The sequence below is a fragment of the Drosophila mauritiana genome, chromosome X (genome assembly GCF_004382145.1).
Source record: "Drosophila mauritiana strain mau12 chromosome X, ASM438214v1, whole genome shotgun sequence".
In the NCBI taxonomy this organism is placed as follows: domain Eukaryota; kingdom Metazoa; phylum Arthropoda; class Insecta; order Diptera; family Drosophilidae; genus Drosophila; species Drosophila mauritiana.
Genome location: NC_046672.1, coordinates 7439601 through 7458347, shown reverse-complemented (window position 1 = coordinate 7458347; position 18747 = coordinate 7439601). Strand labels below are relative to the sequence as shown.

The window sequence follows — 18747 nt, the reverse complement described above, 5'->3', positions numbered from 1 at the left end:
GAGCTAACCACTTTTGTTACCGTGTTTTTTCTTCTACTTTAATTATTATATCGCATCATTATTATTATTACCGTATATATTCATGGTATATATACTTACATATATGATTATACAACTTTTTTTGCGTACCAAATACACACCAATCAAAATGTGAAATATTTTCTTTATCTCTATGTGTTTTATTTCGGTTAAATTTTTTTACATCATTTTATCATTTTGTGGGTTGTTATTTTATAAACTTTAATTTCTACTCCTATTGACAGCAATGTGAATATAGCTTGTAGTTGTACATAAATGAATATAGAGTTTATATAGAGAGATCGGATTCTGTTGAACTATAGTAAGTGCCTGTCTCCTCCCATGATGAAGTTGAAACAAAAAAAAATATTAAAACCTGGGCCAAAACCAGAGTAGAGCTTTGATTAAACGTCGCACTGTTGCCAATTTTCATAGATTCGTTTGTTAAAGTGTTAGCTTGAAGCTAAAAGAAATCGATCCTTAAGCCCCGCCTTGCTTTAGCCTGAAAAAAAGATAACAACGATAAGACACTCACCTACACACAATGTACAGACTACAGGGTATCCAAAACATCTCGAACAAACCGAAGGGATTGAGATATATTTGCCCACATACAAACAAACTTGTATATCTCTCCGATGAATAGGATGATCAATCTGTTTGCCCTCCAAGGTTTCAACTAGCGCCTGTTTTTATGTCTTTAAAACCTCTGTACCAAAAAAAAAAACAAAAAAACATAAAATACAAATTATATACAAAAGCAAAGTAAATCAATTAAGATACTTAAGAAATACCAAGCAAAACTTAAGCAAATCAAACATAAATTCTATTTATATATATACATATGTATGTACATACGCAGATGTACGTGCGTATGAAAGCAAAGACAAAAATGTTTAGGATGAAAATGTTACCCTGTATTTTTTTAGACATAACATTTTTCTACTTTTTGGACGATGTAAAACTAAAAGACAAACAACAAGTAAACGAAAACCAAAGAAACGATTGTAAAAAATGTATGCATATGAAAGGTAAAATTTATAATTTCCATTTGTTGCTAATTTATAGAAAACACACGGAACAAGACGAGCAAACCAAGTGCGAAACCGATTTGGGACTGATCTTTGGGCCTGTATCTTTGTGTATAAGCGAATTGTGTATGAACATACAATAAATAAATTACTCTCCACCCATCTGTTGATATCGAGCAAATCCGTCTGGCTGTTCTTTCATGGAAATATTTGATTTATCTTTAATACCAGATTTTGAAAGTTAGTTACTCGGATAGTTATGCACTAAAACTTGGTTGGGATTGTCGATCCCATATATATGACGATTGGACTCCAATCTTAAATTGTGATACCTTCACATTTTTGTGGTTAAATTTTCTAAAAAACTACATTTAAATCTAGAGTTTTAGCAGTTACAATTTCTTAGCCTTTTTGAATGATACAAAATGAGGGAAAAATTGATCAAAAAAGTTGTATAAATGTTTTGTAATAAGATTAAAGTACTCAACGAGCTGAATCAGAGGAGCCATTGCGATTTAGAATCGCACTATTTTTAACAAAGTTGTGCTGTCTTAAAGCTGACGAAATATTTCAATTTCTAAACCCAACCTAAAGAGGCTTAAACTCGCAATTTTTGTCGTCTCCTTCAACTCTCTCCGCTTATTCTGCCGCATTTAAAACTGCACTGAATCAAAGGAGACAAAACAATAAAGGATTGGATACAGTTTTGCAGTCCTAGAGATGCCACAACATTACAATTCGCAAGCCCAACCTGAAAACCGTAAACTCACTCTCTTTGTCACCTCCTTGTAATCTCCACTTTCATAACTGCACGCTCTCTCCGAAATCGACGTAGGCTTGCCATTTAGTTGCCTTTCGGTTTTCGATCCCGTCGGTTCGCAGGTACAAAAGCCCGGAGAAATGGCTGCACTTGTCGGTAAGAAATGAAGTACCGTTTGATTTACCGTTTTCGTGTGAAGTGTATTTTTTTTATGTGCTTAAGTGCAGTTTCAATTTTGGGTCGACAGATCCTTTGCGCTGGTGCGCAGGCGGCTTAAAGTGCCCCAAAAGTGTTTAATAATAGTTAGAAAGGTGTTCACGAGATACCAACGGAAATTTGTTTCGCAATATAGCGTGCTGTTATGTGGGAGATGGAAAAGTATTTAAAATAAAATTACATTTTATATGTATTGCGAATTATCAATAAAATGTTGCACATAGAGTTTTAATTCAGTTACCTTTTTTGAAATCCTTTTTGCAATTTTGAATGATACAAAAATAACGAAAAATTGATCAAAAAAGTTGTATAAATGTTTTGTAATAAGATTAAAGTACTCAACGAGCTGAATCAGGGGAGCCATTGCGATTTAGAATCGCACCATTTTTAACAAAGTTGTGCTGTCTTAAAGCTGACGAAATATTTCAATTTGTAAACCCAACTTAAAGAGGCTTAAACTCGCTATTTTTGTCGTCTCCTTCAACTCTCTCCGCTTATTCTGCCGCAGTTTTAACTGCACTGAATCAAAGGAGACAAAACAATAAAGGATTGGATACAGTTTTGCAGTCCTAGAGATGCCACAACATTACAATTCGCAAGCCCAACCTGAAAACCGTAAACTCACTCTCTTTGTCACCTCCTTGTAATCTCCACTTTCATAACTGCACGCTCTCTCCGAAATCGACGTAGGCTTGCCATTTAGTTGCCTCTCGGTTTTCGATCCCGTCGGTTCGCAGGTACAAAAGCCCGGAGAAATGGCTGCACTTGTCGGTAAGAAATGAAGTACAGTTTGATTTACCGTTTTCGTGTGAAGTGTGAATTTTTTTTATGTGCTTAAGTGCAGTTTCGATTTTGGGTCGACAGATCCTTTGCGCTGGTGCGCAGGCGGCTTAAAGTGCCCCAAAAGTGTTTAATAATAATTAAAAAGGTGTTCACGAGATACCAACGGAAATTTGTTTCGCAATATAGACTTGCCGACTAATCCGTCGTCCTTTTGCGCTTTCATTTCGGCATGTTTACCGTTCTTAGTTTTCGATCACGTCGGTTTGCATGTAAAAATGACCTCCTGCGTTGGTGAGAGGTTTTAATAAACACTTTTAAAACTTTGAAATGTAAAAAGATGTTCGCGAGACGCAAAATTACTAAATCGGTTTCGGCATAATGGTTGAAATACATATATAAAACCTGCACGGTTGTGTAAAATAATAAAAAAAAGTATTTTCTGAAATATTTTCAAATGGAAGTTGTCTCAACATATACAAACTTCAACAAAAACAATAAAAATAGAAAAGGCAAGTACATGAATGTGTTATTTAATTAATTGTGTTCATCAACATTACAATAGATCCTTTTTTATAATTATAGTCAATAAATAAACATTTTTGTTAGGTTAGTTATAAAGCCGTTACTTTTTAAACGTTTTACTTTGTCCAAATTTACATACACCATCCAAAGTAGCAAAGACACCTACTCGATTTAGCGAGTGCACACCCCTAGACTTAAAGCTTTTTGAAACCGCCATCTATCTCAAAACAATTTCGTAGCAATCAGCTTAAATTAAATTCAAACTGAAGACGCTTTTGAAAAATATCTGTACAAATGATTTCTTTTAACTTTAATTTCAGTTTTATTCGTTTCCCCCAAATGAAATATAACGTTAGTATTGGAATACAGTAGATTCGTCTTTATTGAATTTGATTTTTCTGTTCAGTTTTACATGCTATATAAACTAGTTTATTAATCATATTATTATTATTTATATTCGCATTATCTCGTGTTTCTCATTTCTCGCGACATTTCTCATATTTTGATAATTGTTTTCGTGGCTGTTTCCTTTTCTCGTTTGATTTTTTTAATTCGCTTTGGTTTTGTCTTCTTTGCAAACCGCTTGCTGGAAAAACGTTTTCAATGAGTGTGAAATCAAAAACACAATTACAGTTTAGCTTAATTAAAAAAAATATTCATTACCTTTTAATTTATTTTGGTTTGTTGTTAATTTTATGCTCGTGTGCATTTATACAAGAAATGCTACAAAAAAATGTTTGCTTTTGTTTTGTTTATTTTTTTTTAAGTTTATTTTGGTTAATTTTTACGTTTTGCTTCTGCTTAGGTCTTAGAAAATGATTTCGAGGTTGCCAAAAATTGTATGTGCTTAAGTTTAATATCTATGTATAATATATATAACTATATATGGTTTTTGTTTTTCTATTTACTTTGTTTATATGTATATTTTTGATATTTTTGCTGCTTTTTCTTTTTCAATTGTTTGTTTTGGGCACATTTTGCTAATTTGCTTAAGAATCTCCTTAATTTTTGTTACTCTCGTCGCTTCGCTTTGCATTTATTTTGTTCTGGTTTTCTTTATTTTATGTTCATTGCATTTTTGGGCGGATTTCAAACTGAAAAACGGAGCTGGCTGTCCTCATCAAGATCTTTGTCGGTTGAAAAACTAAGGGAATCGGCTTGGTATCGGTTCAATAGATCTGTTCTATGTGTTAACTACGGTTCTTTTTCTTGTTCTTCTTCTGGATCTCATCATCATTCAACAGTACTGAATGCATGTTTTTTCATATATGTTATTACGTTATATAGAGACGTTTGTATATATGTATATCTGCTGGTTAACACTATATGGTTATTTCAAGTCTGTTTTTATTTACTTGTTTTTGGATCTGCTAAAATAACTTGCTTGTATCCTTTCGACTTCTTACTCTTTATGCTTTAAACATAATATTGATATGGTCTGGTTTTTGTTTTCTCATGTTATAACTTTCTGATCCACAAATTTGGGATTCCTCTATATTTCGGCCTTTCATTTTCGTATGTACAGTTAATATGTAGTGGGTGGAAAAGAAGAAAAGGTAGGACAATTGGCAAAGTGAGTGGAGTGTGTGCGCATATCACCATGGGCTTAAATTCAATTACAGAGGTGGTCAAAAGTATTTACACAACGAGCTTTTTTTTCAATTAGTTGACAATTGAAAAAAAAGCTCGTTGTGTAAATACTTTTGACCACCTCTGTATATTCATGTATATTCAGATATCTGTGTCTAAAGGTCTAAAAAAAAACAGATAATTTCTTAGTCGGTATAAAAAATGTATGAGTGTGTGTTTCGAATTGGAAGGATAATTTCATATATATCGTATTTACAGCTCAACTCTTTTGATTTGAATCAATTAACGTTACCGTTTTAATTGCTTTGTTTAAAATTAATTACGTATGTTTTTATTGGAGCAGTACGGATCTATGCAAAAAATTTCCACTGCCTACTTTACTAACATATGTATGTATGTATGTATGTTGTTATGTATACATATAATGCGGGTCAGCGCATTTTCTTCATCAATATCTGTACGTTTTACTTTACTTGGCTAGCACCGCATATTGTTAATAAATATAACTATTAATGTTATGTATAAAAATGCTGATCATGCATACATATAACTAGGTCCTATATAGGCTTTTATCGGCTGGGTGGCGAGGGAGTATTTCGACAAATCGGAACTCCCAAAAGTATGCTATACAATTTCAGAGTGTTTCTGTGTCTGATGTTTATTTTTTCTTGTTTAGGGGGAAGTGATGGGTCTTCCGTGGGACGAGGAGTAGTAGGAGATGGGTTGTTTGGGTTCTCGGGGTCACGAGATTGCGGGATTACAAGAGATTGCGAGTACTTTCGTTCCTCAGCGGCATTTTCTGCGATTTTGGTGGTTTTTTGTTGTAGGAAAATAAAAAAGGATATCGATGGGTTTTTTTTCGTTTAAGAAAACATTTTTATTTGATAAAGTTTCGATCATGTTCATGTATTATTGGTATGTTGTCGCTTGTGTATTCGCTTTTTCCTTCTTTTAATGTATATATATTTATAATATTTATATTATAATTACAATAATAATAATAATAATAAAAATACGAAGACAAAAAAATTGTATTTAAGAAACAATTAAAACTAAAAGTTGCGAACCATTTCAACGTGTCGTGTCGGTTTTTGTCTCAGCTCAACTTTTTTTATCCATATTTTGTATATATTTTATATATATTTATTTATTACTTGTTTATCTCATATCCATATAGATGTAATTTATTCATTAGCTAAAGCGTATGAAAATGCAAAGTATTTAACTCGATAACTTAAACGCAAACAGGAGGAAAAGATAAAAATAATAATAATTTTAAGAAGATCGTAACAAATTTCGCTGACAGCGGGCAAAAGTTGTTTGCATATTTTTTAAAAATATTTTTAGTTGTTTCGTGTTTTGTTTCTTGTATAAATTTCGCAAATTGTATTTTTTTAAGGTTTTTGAAATGTGTTTGGTATATGTTGGTAATTTGTTTCTCTTTATTACTCGTCTCATATATATGTATGTAATAATAATAATAATAACGCGGCAAATTTTGGGCCTATGCAAAAATGGTTTCGTGTAATTTTAATTTATTTAGCTTTTTTGGTTTGAGAAATCTGTTTTTTGTTTAGCTTAAACATTTAGCCTAGGAAAAAAAAGGTTTAAATATTTCTTAAAATTTGTTTTTTTGCTCTTCTTGGTTTTCTATGTTGTCTCTTGTTCATATAGGAAAACAGATTATTTTTTATTTTTTTGTTTGTTTATTTTGTAATTTATTTAATATTACGATTACGTTGTAAACTTAAGATCTAGGCAAAAAAAATTGGCTGTCTTAGCTTATTGATTTCTTATTTTTTTTTATATTTTTTCTTTTGTGTAATTTCTTTAGTACGATATGCGGTTTGTGTTTTTTATTTTTATCTTTAAATATTTTAGATTCACAGAAAAAAATTGTTGTTATTTATGCTAGGGTTTAATGCAAATTTAAATTACCGTTAGGCTAAGTTGATAAATTTTCCATTTTTCGCTTTATATGCATATGTATAATCATATATAATTATGTATAGAATAATTAGATTATAAATAATTTAGTGCATTTTGCATGTTTATTTTTGCTATAATTATGAATTACTCAATTTGTGTGTGTGTTTTTGTTGTGTAGGTGTATTTTATGTGTGTGATTTTTTATGTAAATTCAGAATTTACAAAGATTATTGTTATATATTTTTTTTCTCGATTTGCCTTTCCTTTCCTCATCGACATATTTATATTTTATTTGGGCAACAAAATAGGGGAAAACTTTTCTGCTCGCTGCAAATCAGCTTTCTTTTAACTATCTTTTACTTTGGATTTTCACTCCATGCCTTCCACATTTCCCTTTCAATTTCTGCATTGTTTTGTTTCGTTTCGTATTAGTTTTGTTTTGTTTTTTGCTTGAGATCAAAAGATAGTTAAACAAGTCGGTTGCTGAGGGTGGTAGAAGGTAGGATTTTTTTAGGAAGAACGACAGCAAGATCATGCCTCGCGAGAAATCTATGTACACCATCAATCGTCATCATCATTCATTTAATTATTTATTTACACTTAACCAGCTAAACTGCTAATAATCATATAATAGTTTCTCAAAAAAAATGTATGTAGAATAGAATTACGTTTGTAGTTATCAATCCTACCGCCTTTGCTTACAGTCTTCAAGTAGAAACAAATCGAAAAATCGAAATCGAAAATCTTTGCAAGATCAAATCTTTCACTATCAATCGGATCTCGACATTTTGGTTAAAGTTCTTCGGCAAGTCGGGGTTCTTAAATGGGGTTTATTTTCTCATTAATACTTTTGCGCTGCTCTCTCATCATAATTATCATCATCGCATAGCGTCTCTAAACTTTTAGCTACAACTATTACAACTCCTCAAACCTAAGGCTACCTTAACGGCTACAACTAACGCCTATATTTAGTAGTTAATGTTTAATAAAAAAAAACAAAAAAAAAATAGTTTTCTAAAGCCTAAGTGCTATTTATATGTATGTATGCATATCTCCTGGGTCCTCACATCGCTTAAACATTCAAACTTAATCACAAGTAAACGCGTTTTCATCTCCGCTTCTCTACACATTGCACTGAATTCATATTTAGTTCTGTTAATTGTTTTACTTTAATAGTTCCAACCGGCTGCCGCAGTTGCAGCTACAGTCGTTACCGCTGGTGTGCTGCTGCTGGTGTTGCTGCTGCTACTACTGCTGCTGCTGGTGGTGCTTTCTCCACTGACGATAGAAGAAGTTGCTGGTGGAGGAGGCGGTGGTGCGAGGGGAGCTGGCATTTCCTCAGAGGAACCACCACCAGTGCTGCTCAGCCGGCGAACTCGGACCATTCGCAGCTTCTCTTCGTTGATCACCTTCAGTTTTTGCTCGCTAGTCGCATTGTCCTCGTTGTCCAGATTAACCGATCCCGATTGCTCCTCATCGTCGTCCTCTTCCTGTTTGATGTGCACCTCCGGTTCCATGAAACGCTGATCGATCTCCAGCTGGGCGTGCTCATGATCGGAATCATTGCCGCCGTCCGTTGGCTTGTTGCTATCAGTATCATCGCGGCCGTACTCGGAGGCCTGCATCACGCACACCCCGTTGATGATTCGTTCATTGTCCGCCGCGGCAGCTGCGGCCGCAGCAACGGCTGCAACTACAGCACTTGGATTGGTCACCGCTCCGGCGGGATTGACCCACTGTGGGGCAGCTGGCTTTCGTCGTGAGCTCCGCACTGCATTGGACATGTAAGCGGCGGCAGCGGCCAAAGCGGATTTGTGCAGCACCTTCTCGTAGTCGGTGGTCTTGTCCTCCGGCTCCTGACCCTCCAGCGATTCGTTGTCGCTAAGATTGTGGCCACCGCCCTCCAGTTCCAAATCGTCCTGATAGTCATCGCTGCGTTCCCGCTTTAAGGTGGGCATCGACAGATCCAGACCGCTCATCTGCTCCTTGAAGGCCTGATTCAGGGCCTGCAACTCATCACCGCCAGAGGCGCCAACTGCGGCGGCTGCTGCAGCTGCTCCTGCGGCCGCTGCCGCACCGGGAATCCCCGCCAGACTGCGGCCCAAAATGGCAGCGGCAGCAAAGTACGGCGGATAGGGAATGGGGGCACCGCTCATGCCCATTCGTTCCTTGTGGAGCTCCAGTAGACGCTGCTGCAGCAGAATGCGGAATTGGACGGGATCGAAGGGCGTGGCACTTGTACTCTCGCGACTCGGTATCGGATTATCTTGACCGGCAGGTCCGTGTGGCACCTGTTGCTTCAATCGCATGCGATGATTGTGGAACCAGTTGGTGATCGTCCGCGTTGCCAAGCCCAACTCATTGGCCAGAAACTCGATGGTGCCCACATTTGGATACGGATCCAAGGCGAATGCCAGACGGAGTGCCTCCTTTTGCTCCTCGGAGAAGAGGACACGCTGCTTTTTGCTCGGCGGAGCACCACCGACACCCGAACCGACGGATCCTGGACCCGGACTGCTGGTATAGAAGTCATTGGTATCATTGCTGGAGGTATCGCTACTATTGTCCTGTTGGTTCGGGCCCGTGCTCCTCCTTCGTTTGCTGGCCTCGCGTCGCTCATTCTTCAGCAACTGCAATCGTTCCACATTGTTGGCATCACTGAGCCACAATTGCATCCGGATGAAGGGTTCCCTGCCCTTGATGGAGAGCATGTGCCAGGGCTTCGGTTTGCTCAGCAGCTCAGATACGGATCCCTGGGAAAGTCCCAAAACGGCTTCGCCAAATATTTTCTGGCCAATATTGTTGGCCAACAACGCCTCCTTGATCTTGGTGGTGATGTCGTGGGTGTCCAGATCTTGGGTTAAAGCGGCCATTTCGTAAACGGTGGGCGACATGTGCTGGTGTAAACTTCTCATGGCATTTGTGCCATGAACCGGCATCAGCATGGGTTTCTTTTCGCTGTTTGAGGGATTTGAGCTACCCTGATTACCACCAGGACCCCCTGGTTGGGCTCCACCCGCTGAAGGTGGCAGGCTGATGGCATGCTGGGGTGGCAGTCCGGGCGAGGTCAGAAGCATGCTTTGGTGGTGCAATGCGGCAGCCGCTGCGGCTGCTTGATGGTGCTGCTGATGGGGGTGTTGCTGCTGGGCGAGATGTTGCTGCTGTTGCAAATGCTGCTGCGCCTGCTGCTGCAAATGCTGTTGTGCCTGTTGCGCCTGCTGAGCCTGCTGCTGCGCTTGCGCCACTTGCTGCTGCTGCATTGCTGCCGACATGGCCGCCGCCTGCATTTGTTGCATTAAGTGCTGCGCCTGTGCTGGTTCCTGCAGCTTGAGTTCGCTCATCATCTTCTGCATGGGCAAGGAGGCAGCCTGCATTTTGCTTGCCAATCCCTGTGGCATCTGCGGACTTCCACTGTAACTGCCCGTTCGCATTAGCTTCTCGGGGGCAATCTTGTATTGACTGGCCACCAGTTTGTGCACCGCGTTCTCATCCTCAAGGAACATCTTCATGCGAATGAAGGGTTCACGGCCCTTTTGAGTGAGCATGTGCCATGGCTTGGGTCTAGCCAGTAAATCGGAGACCGATCCCTGCGACAAACCCAGCACGGACTCGCCGAACAATCGCTGGGAGATGGAGTACTGCGACAGGGCCTCCTTCACACGTCTGACTATATCCTCGGTGTTAAGGTTGTTGAACATATCGAACTGTTGCTGGGTGATCGGTGGCAGAACCGCCTTGGTGGGTCGCTGTGGCGTACTGTGGTGCGGCGTCACCGGGGGTTGGGTAATCAGTGAATTGGTGATCGAGGCCATTCGCTGCAAAGGACTTGCTGTCGCGGCGAACTCCTCCCCTTGGCTGCTCAATGCCGGTGGAAGGATTGAATTGCTTAGGGGACTGGGTGCTGCCGAATTGCTGCTGGCACCCCCGGTTGGTGGTGCTGCTGTGGGTGGGGCTCCTGCTCCGGCTCCTGGGCCAGATGGTGGGGCAGGTGGTGCGGGTGTGCCACCTCCCTCGGATTTGCGACCATGTAGGGAACTTGGATACGCATCATCTCGTTCGCCATCTTTTGAACAACTGCTGCTGCCGGCACTGTGCTCCAACGAGGATCGCTGACCGTTCAACTTGATGTCCTTGGCTGCAGCGGCAGCTAACGAGAGATCCTGGGCTCCGTTGAGAACCTGCTGTTGCAGAGCCATCAGGCTCGAGAAGTTGGGGAACTGTGCCTGAGCCTGGGCAGCTTGTTGTTGCTGTTGGTGCTGCTGCAGCTTGGCAATCTCACGTTCAAAGACGTGACGCATATTTTCATCGGCCATGGCGGGAAAGGCATTGCTGGCTGCTCCTGGCATGCCAGCAGCTCCTCCAAATAGCGAGGGTGAGAAGAGAAAGCTATGGGAGAAACAGATACACCAGTTTAATGTTTTGCATACTGTTCAACAAATAAAAATCATGTCTTATTCTTTAAAAACCATGAGTAAACATACCTTGGAAAAGCCGTCTCACGCGGGGTGCGTGCAATCAGCTCCTGGTAGAGACGAGCCATCTTGTCTTGGTCGTCGTGCCGCAGTCGCTGCTGCTGCTCCCGTTCTCGTTGCTCGCGTTCCCTTTCCCTTTGCTGAGCGGCAGCAGCCTGCTCGGGATTAAGATGCTGGTGCTGCTTCAGCTGCTGTTCCACCTTGAAGAACGGCGACGTGCAGCTCTGCGGTGGCGATTTGCTGTCCTCGTTGCTGTGTGAATCCTCGCCGCCGTGACTGCGACGCTCCTGTTCCCGATGCTGGGCCACACTGCTCTGTTTCATCAGCGAAGAGGCTTCGCTGAGGATATGTGCAATCCTATCCTCGGACATGGAATCATCGCCGCCAGCGCCGCCGGCTCCACGACCAGCATACTGCGGCAGTCCAGAATCTGCAAAGACGAAGAAGATGGTTGATATTCCAGATTAGTAGGAGGTAGATGATCGTAAAGCCCATTAAATGCTGTAAAAATTTATGCCAAGCCGGATCATTTATATGGGGTATGCTCGCTCGATTGGCAGGACATAGACATGGAAGTGGAAGAGGACATGAACCTGGGACCTGGGACGTGGGACCTGGAACCCAAACCAGACCGAAACCAATTAAGCCATAAAGCGTTCAAAAAGCCAAAGCGAATTTGCGGCCATAAAGCGGCGCTGCAGTTGAAAGGGTCCCGCCAAGTGTCCACCAAATGCCACGCCTCTTGCCCAACCGCCTAGCCAATGCACTGACAGAAATTTCGAAAGCCCCAAGGGGCATGGGGCGGCTCAATTATAACCAGCAAGCAAGCACAAACACAAACGGTGCTCATGAATGGTGTACAAAAAAAATATTCGTGTAAATTCGTGTTATTTTATTTTTGTACATCCCCAAACCTGAGTTTTCCCATCCAACTCTGGACCTCAAATAGTTGTTCGATGCAAAAGCGTTGCGCTAATTTGGCACGCGCCTGGCCTTAAACCCAGGGAAATGCTCATCGAAGCGAGCGTCCAGGAGTTGAATAAACGAAACGAAATGAATAAATGAATGAATTCAATTGCAATTGAGAGCGGTCGGAGGAAATGCAAAAAAAAAAAAAAAAGTGCGAATGGGAGGGGCTTGAAAAAATTGTAAAACTGAAAATTGTTTTGCTGAAATTCAATTGAAAACGAAATGGAGAAGCGTTTTGCTTTTTGACTTTTTGCTTCTCGTGACAGAGAATCGAGTGGTAAATTGCAAAATAATCACACAAGTGGTTCGAGCCACCCACATGCACACTGCGATACTTTGATATGGCGACCGGGCAGGGACATACCCAAACCCGGACTTGGCGTGGCGCCCGAGCAGGGACCATTGAATTTCCTGTGTGATGTCCTGCGGCATGTTTTTGTGGCTGCCACAGCAAAAACATCAATCAGCCGCACACGTTCAGCGGAATGGAACGCAATGCGGAGAGCTGAAGCTGGGGAATGGGCAGCGAAATGAAATAACTGAAAATCGCTTTACAATTGCCAAGCATAATCGATGCCCAAAGGAGCAAACACTTGGCCGCAAATAAAACTGCAAGAATCGGACGCTAGCGGAAACGGAAATCAACACATGAATGACAAATGTCCAGGCACCGGGTAACGTTTCCTCTTTCCTCCGCTCAACATCCTGGCTGACAGCCATTGAAGCGAGAGATTTGAAAAATAGGGTGATAGTATGGGCCTGAACTCCCCAGATACGAGAGTAGATGGATAAGGGCGATAAAATGGCCAACTACAATAGATACTCCACTCCCATTTGGTTTTTGCTCTCGTTTCCATGGAATAAAAATTGGAAAAACGATTTTGTGGGAATTTTTTTCTTTTTGTATGGACTCCTTGTCGTCGCTTCATTTGGGGATTACAAAGTGTTTTTGTGTTATAAAGTCGAAGATGACATTGATGACACCTGGAATGACCCAGACCAGAGATGGGATCGAACAAAGCGATGGTATGGCGTTGGTCAGACACAGACAGCTTAAGCGGTCTTAGTGGATGATTGTGGCCAGCTGGATAAATGTGGTTTGGGATGTGTTGGAAGGACTACTGCTACTCTAGTAGGTTGCTTTAAAGCTGGGCTACGTATGGGAAATTGCTTTTCCTAAAACTATGCCTTGCTTCATTTTCGAACTCAGGAGTTAATTTAACAAAGCCAAACGCCAATAAGGAAACCCCGAGCATTTGTTACCCGATTTCCATTTTTATTTGTAGCCATTATTTTAATATTTTGGCAAAAATTTAAGAGTCTCACGTGGCGCATTTCATTTGCTGAGCAGACAAAGCTGTCGCCCCCCAACCAAACCATCCGATATTCCTGAAGTTGCCCGCAGTTTTTTGGCCCAACTTTCGCTGCCATCCTTTATGGCCATCATTCAACTTTTTACTATATATATATATATATATATATATATGGAGATATAGATAGCGAGATTTTTCGGTAGTTGGAGGCAGCAGATATGGATATATATTTGTCGTTACCGTTGGCCACTTTTTTGTCTGCGATTTACATTATTTTTTCCGTTGTGTGTTGTGTAACCCACACCATTCGTTCTCCCTCCCCAGATGCTGTTTGGATTTTTTGTTTTGTAATTTATTAGAGAGGAACATGTTGACCAAATTGTCATTCAAAGGGATTTCGGACCGGCAATCGGACGGGGGAAATATGCGCACCAGATATGAGCTATCATATTTGTCTAGCACATACCAAATATATATATATCGTATATTTTTATATGACAATCTATCCCATCTTTGTGCCCCTCCCTTTCCTCGTTCTGACCCCCACCCTCGCAATTTGCTTGATGAATATTTGCCTTTTATAACAAATCAGAGGACGAAGAACCCAGGAGCAGGAGCCCAGACAGTAGAGTGAAGTGGCTGCTTCAGCTCCAGAAGGTCTTGGGGCCTTGGGGTTGATTCGTTTGTTTTTTATTCTAATACAATAAATATTTGCCAGCACACAAATATGTAATCGTACTTCAACATGTCGCGTCGATCTGAAAGGGTTATATATCTATACATATGTATGCATAAATATGTATATGAGGGGAAAATATAGGAGGACGGAATTGAACGGCACATTGAAATTGGCACACGCACGCAATTTGCATTAATTGCAAGAAAAATTTTCTAATTAAAATGCCAGTCATTTGTTTTTCCTTTTCCCCCACTCAGTGACTCCTTTGGGCCCCGTTTTTCGAAAACCCCCATCCGCCACCCCGCACTTTGTCAGTTGCTCCTGTGTATTAGCAGAAGTGTCAATTAAAAAAAAAAAAGAAACTGAAGACAAGGCCAAGTGGGGCGTGGAGAGGATAGGGAAGTACCTTCAAATGGAATTGGAAACGAAATTGGAGGCTTCTTCTTCTAGCTGAGCAGAAACCAAACGTAGCATGGCGAATTGAAGAGTTTCGACAGGATAGGAAGCGGGGTATACGAACGAATGTGGGCCCATTCTGCACTGCAGAGTATGGAGACAGGGTTCGTCACCTGTTATCAAAAAATAAAAAACGCTTCTTTGCCATTTAACCCGTTCCAATGGCACCTTCGCACTCATTGTTTGTCTTGCAATTAGGCAGAAAATATGAGAGACAGAGACCGCCAGAGGGTGGTGCGAAAGAGAAGGCTAGGACACTGGGTCGGGGGGAGAGACTGAGACTGAGGCAGAGGCGGCAGCAGCCAGGAGAATTCGATGTATGGATGGAATGGGTAACGTGCAGCAACTTTGTCTTGCATTTTAATTTGTTTTCGTCATGATTTCGCTTTGTTCTTCCACCTTTCAGACCACTCCCCTGGCCACCATCCTTCGCTGCTGTTGTCAAAGTTCATTACAAAGTAATTAGCTGCCTTATATGCAAAATAAAAAGCACAAAAATCAAGCACGAACACGACATGTGCAACATTAATTTGGTTGGTTGGTGTGTGTGTGTGCGAGTGTGTGGCGGTGGGCTTAAAAAGTTTCCCAGTTTGTCTGCTTATTTTTTCTGTTATTTATCTTTTTATTACAGTATTTTTCGGTTAGTCCTCATCAAATTATTAGCACTCCCTGATCGGAGGCCATTACTCTTCGGCCGCGGGTCTTTCATTCCTGATTGCCTCATTTCGTTCATCACAAAAGATATCAAAGAAATTCAAAATAAAATAAATTTTAGCTACGCTACTCGTTGCCTGCTCTTGTTGTTGCTGGCGATCGTCAGATTTATGAAAATTGTTGAGCGAGCTTTATGCTAATTTATGCATATTGTTTGGCCGGCCCACGCAGTCAAATCCAACGGCTCCCCCCAAAAGAAAAACCACCTCATCTGTCTGTTTTTGTTACCGCAATGAGTCGCCACACTTATGCGATGCCACTCAATGAACAATATTTTAATGGCTGCATGGCCAAGTGTTAGTGCATTAGGGATGTCACTTCAAGATCGCTAGCTGAGTATAGTTTCGATAATACAAATGGATATATTACATATTCTTGAAGTTTGAAATGGTATATTCGATATATTAGTGCTAACCACCCTATCGGCATATGCGCATCCCTAGCACTGTACCTGTCTTTAATGTGTATAAATAAAATCAAATAAAATGAAATACAATCGAGAGGGGGCCAAGAATCGCGTAAAAGCGAAGGAATTGATACGCCCCGTTGGTCACTTAGTCAGAGCAATATCTCCCAGCATTTGTTTCATTTTCTTCGTGTGGCATCAACACACACACACACACTTTTAGCCCGCTTTATGGCTTGTGACAAATAATTTGTGAAGCGGCCGCAAATGAATGTGTGGCAGTCTGCCTAGCTTTTTTATTTTTCTTTTTGTTTTTACTCAGCCGCATCTTTTGGCGTTTGGAATGCTTTTGTTTTGTCGAATACCGTGTGCGTTGTGTTTTTGGTTCTATTTTTAGGCACTCGCACTCGCACTCTCTTTGCTTTTCTTTTTTTTTCGTCTTGGCCCGAGTTGGCCTGGCTAAAAGCAAATAAATGACAACGGCGGTGCCTGCTGAAAATTATGTGTTAATATGCTAGTATTATTAGCTGCTATAATGGCTCCGTTTGCCTTCCTCTTTTCCGCCTTTCGACTCCTCTGAACTCCACGCTCTGCTTTTGTCATTACGTATACGCCGCGTAATTTCTTTCTTTCTATTTTTTTCTGCGCTGTATTTGCCTTGGCTTTGAGCGCCATGCTAAACGAGTTTCAATTGAGCACTTAAATCTCCCCTGGTCTTTCCTATTTCGCTACTTTTTTCTATATCCAAAGTCCTGTCAACAGTTTTTGTGCGTTTGTGTTTTTTAAGCAAACTTTACTCGCAGGGGAAGAAACGAAGGGAAAAAAGGGAATTGACCTGGGAGCACGGAAAAAAATCAAACCGTTTGTTAATTATTGATCTTATTTTTTATGTGAAAGCAGCCTAATACGAGTATTAATATTCGATTGGCCCAGCTTAAAATCATAGAATTCTAAAGCCCTAACCTATTATCGATATTTCAACTCGTCCTCCGCAAAACGTTAACCCTGCGCTTGCAGTTTAATATGCAACAATTGTCGTTAAATGTAAAAAAAAAGAAACAGAAAAATATAAGCCAGCAAAGAAATAGGAAAACAAACCGAAAACGCAAAAACTTTTGCTTCGAGCTAGTGGTGCTATGCCTACCCTGCAGTGGTATGCCACCCACAACCACCCAGTACCACCCTCTTTTTGGCCAGCCACAAAGACGACTTCAAACGCTCGGCACGTCAACGTTTTGCATGCCTCGTTGAAGTCAGTTGCAGTTGGTATTTGTTGTTGCAGTTGTTGTTGTTACTGTTGTTGTTATTACTATTGTTGTTGTTGTCGTCGTCATCGCTGGTTGTTGTTTACATTTAATTCAACTTCACGTTGTTCGCTATATGTAATGTTATTTTTTTTTTTTTACCATTTTTTTCTGTTTTATTTTGTTTTAAGCCTTTCACAGACCAATTGTCACGGCAGTCGTCGCGTCGAACCAGCTCCTCCTCCCCAGTTTTTTGTAACCACCTTTAGCACCCACTTTCCCCCAAACCGCACCTTATGTCCACCCATTTTAGCGGTTTCGTTCATAACGCGCTTTAAACAATTACAATTCAAAATTCATTGACGCGCATCCTGGGTTAACTTTTGCCACAATGACTTCAAAGTATTGTTAGCCAACAGAGTTGACAGGGGCGCACATTAGAGAGGGAGCTTAGATGGATGCCCAGAGGGGGTGAGAGTTCACTTAGAAAAAAAGTCGATTAAAGATGAAGTTAATAAATGCTAATTAATTGATTATATGCAGTTAAAGAATAATCTTTGAGAATCTACGATCCTCTGGCACAACTCTTCGTATATGTTTGCCTATAATTAGCAACGTTAAGTTGAAAAAAAAGTCGAATAACCTCGGTTGCACTTTAGCCTTTGGATTCCGCACCCCTCATCTCACTCTTAACCCTCTGCTGGGCAACTTTAACCCCCCGCCCTGCCATCAGCAATTCTTCTCTATAAACAGTCACAGTTAGTTTAGCTGCCATGAGTAATCGTCATAAATTAATTGTCAACATTTGCATGCACTTAGACCAACACACACACGCACAGTCACACACATTTGATTAACTTTGCAGCAGGTGAGGAAGGGGCGTCGACCGAAAGGGGAATGCGTGCTAGCACTTTAAACATACTTTTGCATTGACATATTTTCGCTTTTTGCGCTGCCAGAAAGTTTTACGGACATAAAATTGATGACTAATCAATAAGGGAGCGGGAAACCAAGACAACTAGATAACAAGAGCAGACATTGGGGTAAGTGATACTAAATAAGCTAACAAGTTGCGGGAAATAACTGCAATTTTTGCTTGTGCTTTAAAATGGCATATTTAATAAGTAAAAGTTGTTACTTTTAGCTATGCTCAGACATGATCAACAAATATTGCGCGTCTCGGAATTTGCCGTGAATGAAAAACAAGAACTAAAAATTAAACACAAAAAATATTAGATCGAAAAACGAGACAAACTGAAACGAATTCCTGTTCATTTTCACGCCTAATGTGCGAATTTGCCGAAATTTATGGCGACAGCCAAATGGCCGCTCCAACTGCACCGCAAATGTCTCTTTTTGGTCCGCCACGCCCCACTCCCCCGGGGCCGCCACTGCCCCCCACTACCGCCGCCGCCACCACCATCCTCCTCCTCCTCCTCAGAAAATGGCGTCGTCAAGTTTGTTGTCGCTGCTGCTGGTGCTCTGTGTGGCTGCTGTTGGCACGTTGATTATACGCAAAAATCAAAAATAATTAAAATTTCACAATTTAATGTTTTGGCCGCCGGCCAAACGAAATGAAAAACGCCAAAAGCCGCAGGAATATGAGAAAAATAAGGAAGCTAAAAAAGGAGAGAGGACATCGAGG

The 18747-nt window shown here is 40.7% G+C and overlaps 1 protein-coding gene across 2 annotated transcripts in view; it reads right to left on the bottom strand.

Moving 5' to 3' along the window:
- Positions 1 to 6377: 6377 nt before the first annotated feature.
- LOC117146640 (homeobox protein cut) overlaps positions 6378 to 18747 on the bottom strand; it is a 67196-nt gene continuing 54826 nt past the window's right edge. Inside the window, exons 6-7 of one of the 2 annotated variants that reach the window (XM_033312972.1) lie at positions 11331 to 11751; positions 6378 to 11235 (exon numbers count right to left, since the gene is read on the bottom strand). In XM_033312972.1, coding sequence (XP_033168863.1) covers positions 8019 to 11235; positions 11331 to 11751 — 3638 coding nt within the window. In that variant the 3' untranslated portion in view covers positions 6378 to 8018. The remainder of the gene's footprint in view (positions 11236 to 11330; positions 11752 to 18747) is intronic. The other variant, XM_033312973.1, reaches the window with a different exon arrangement.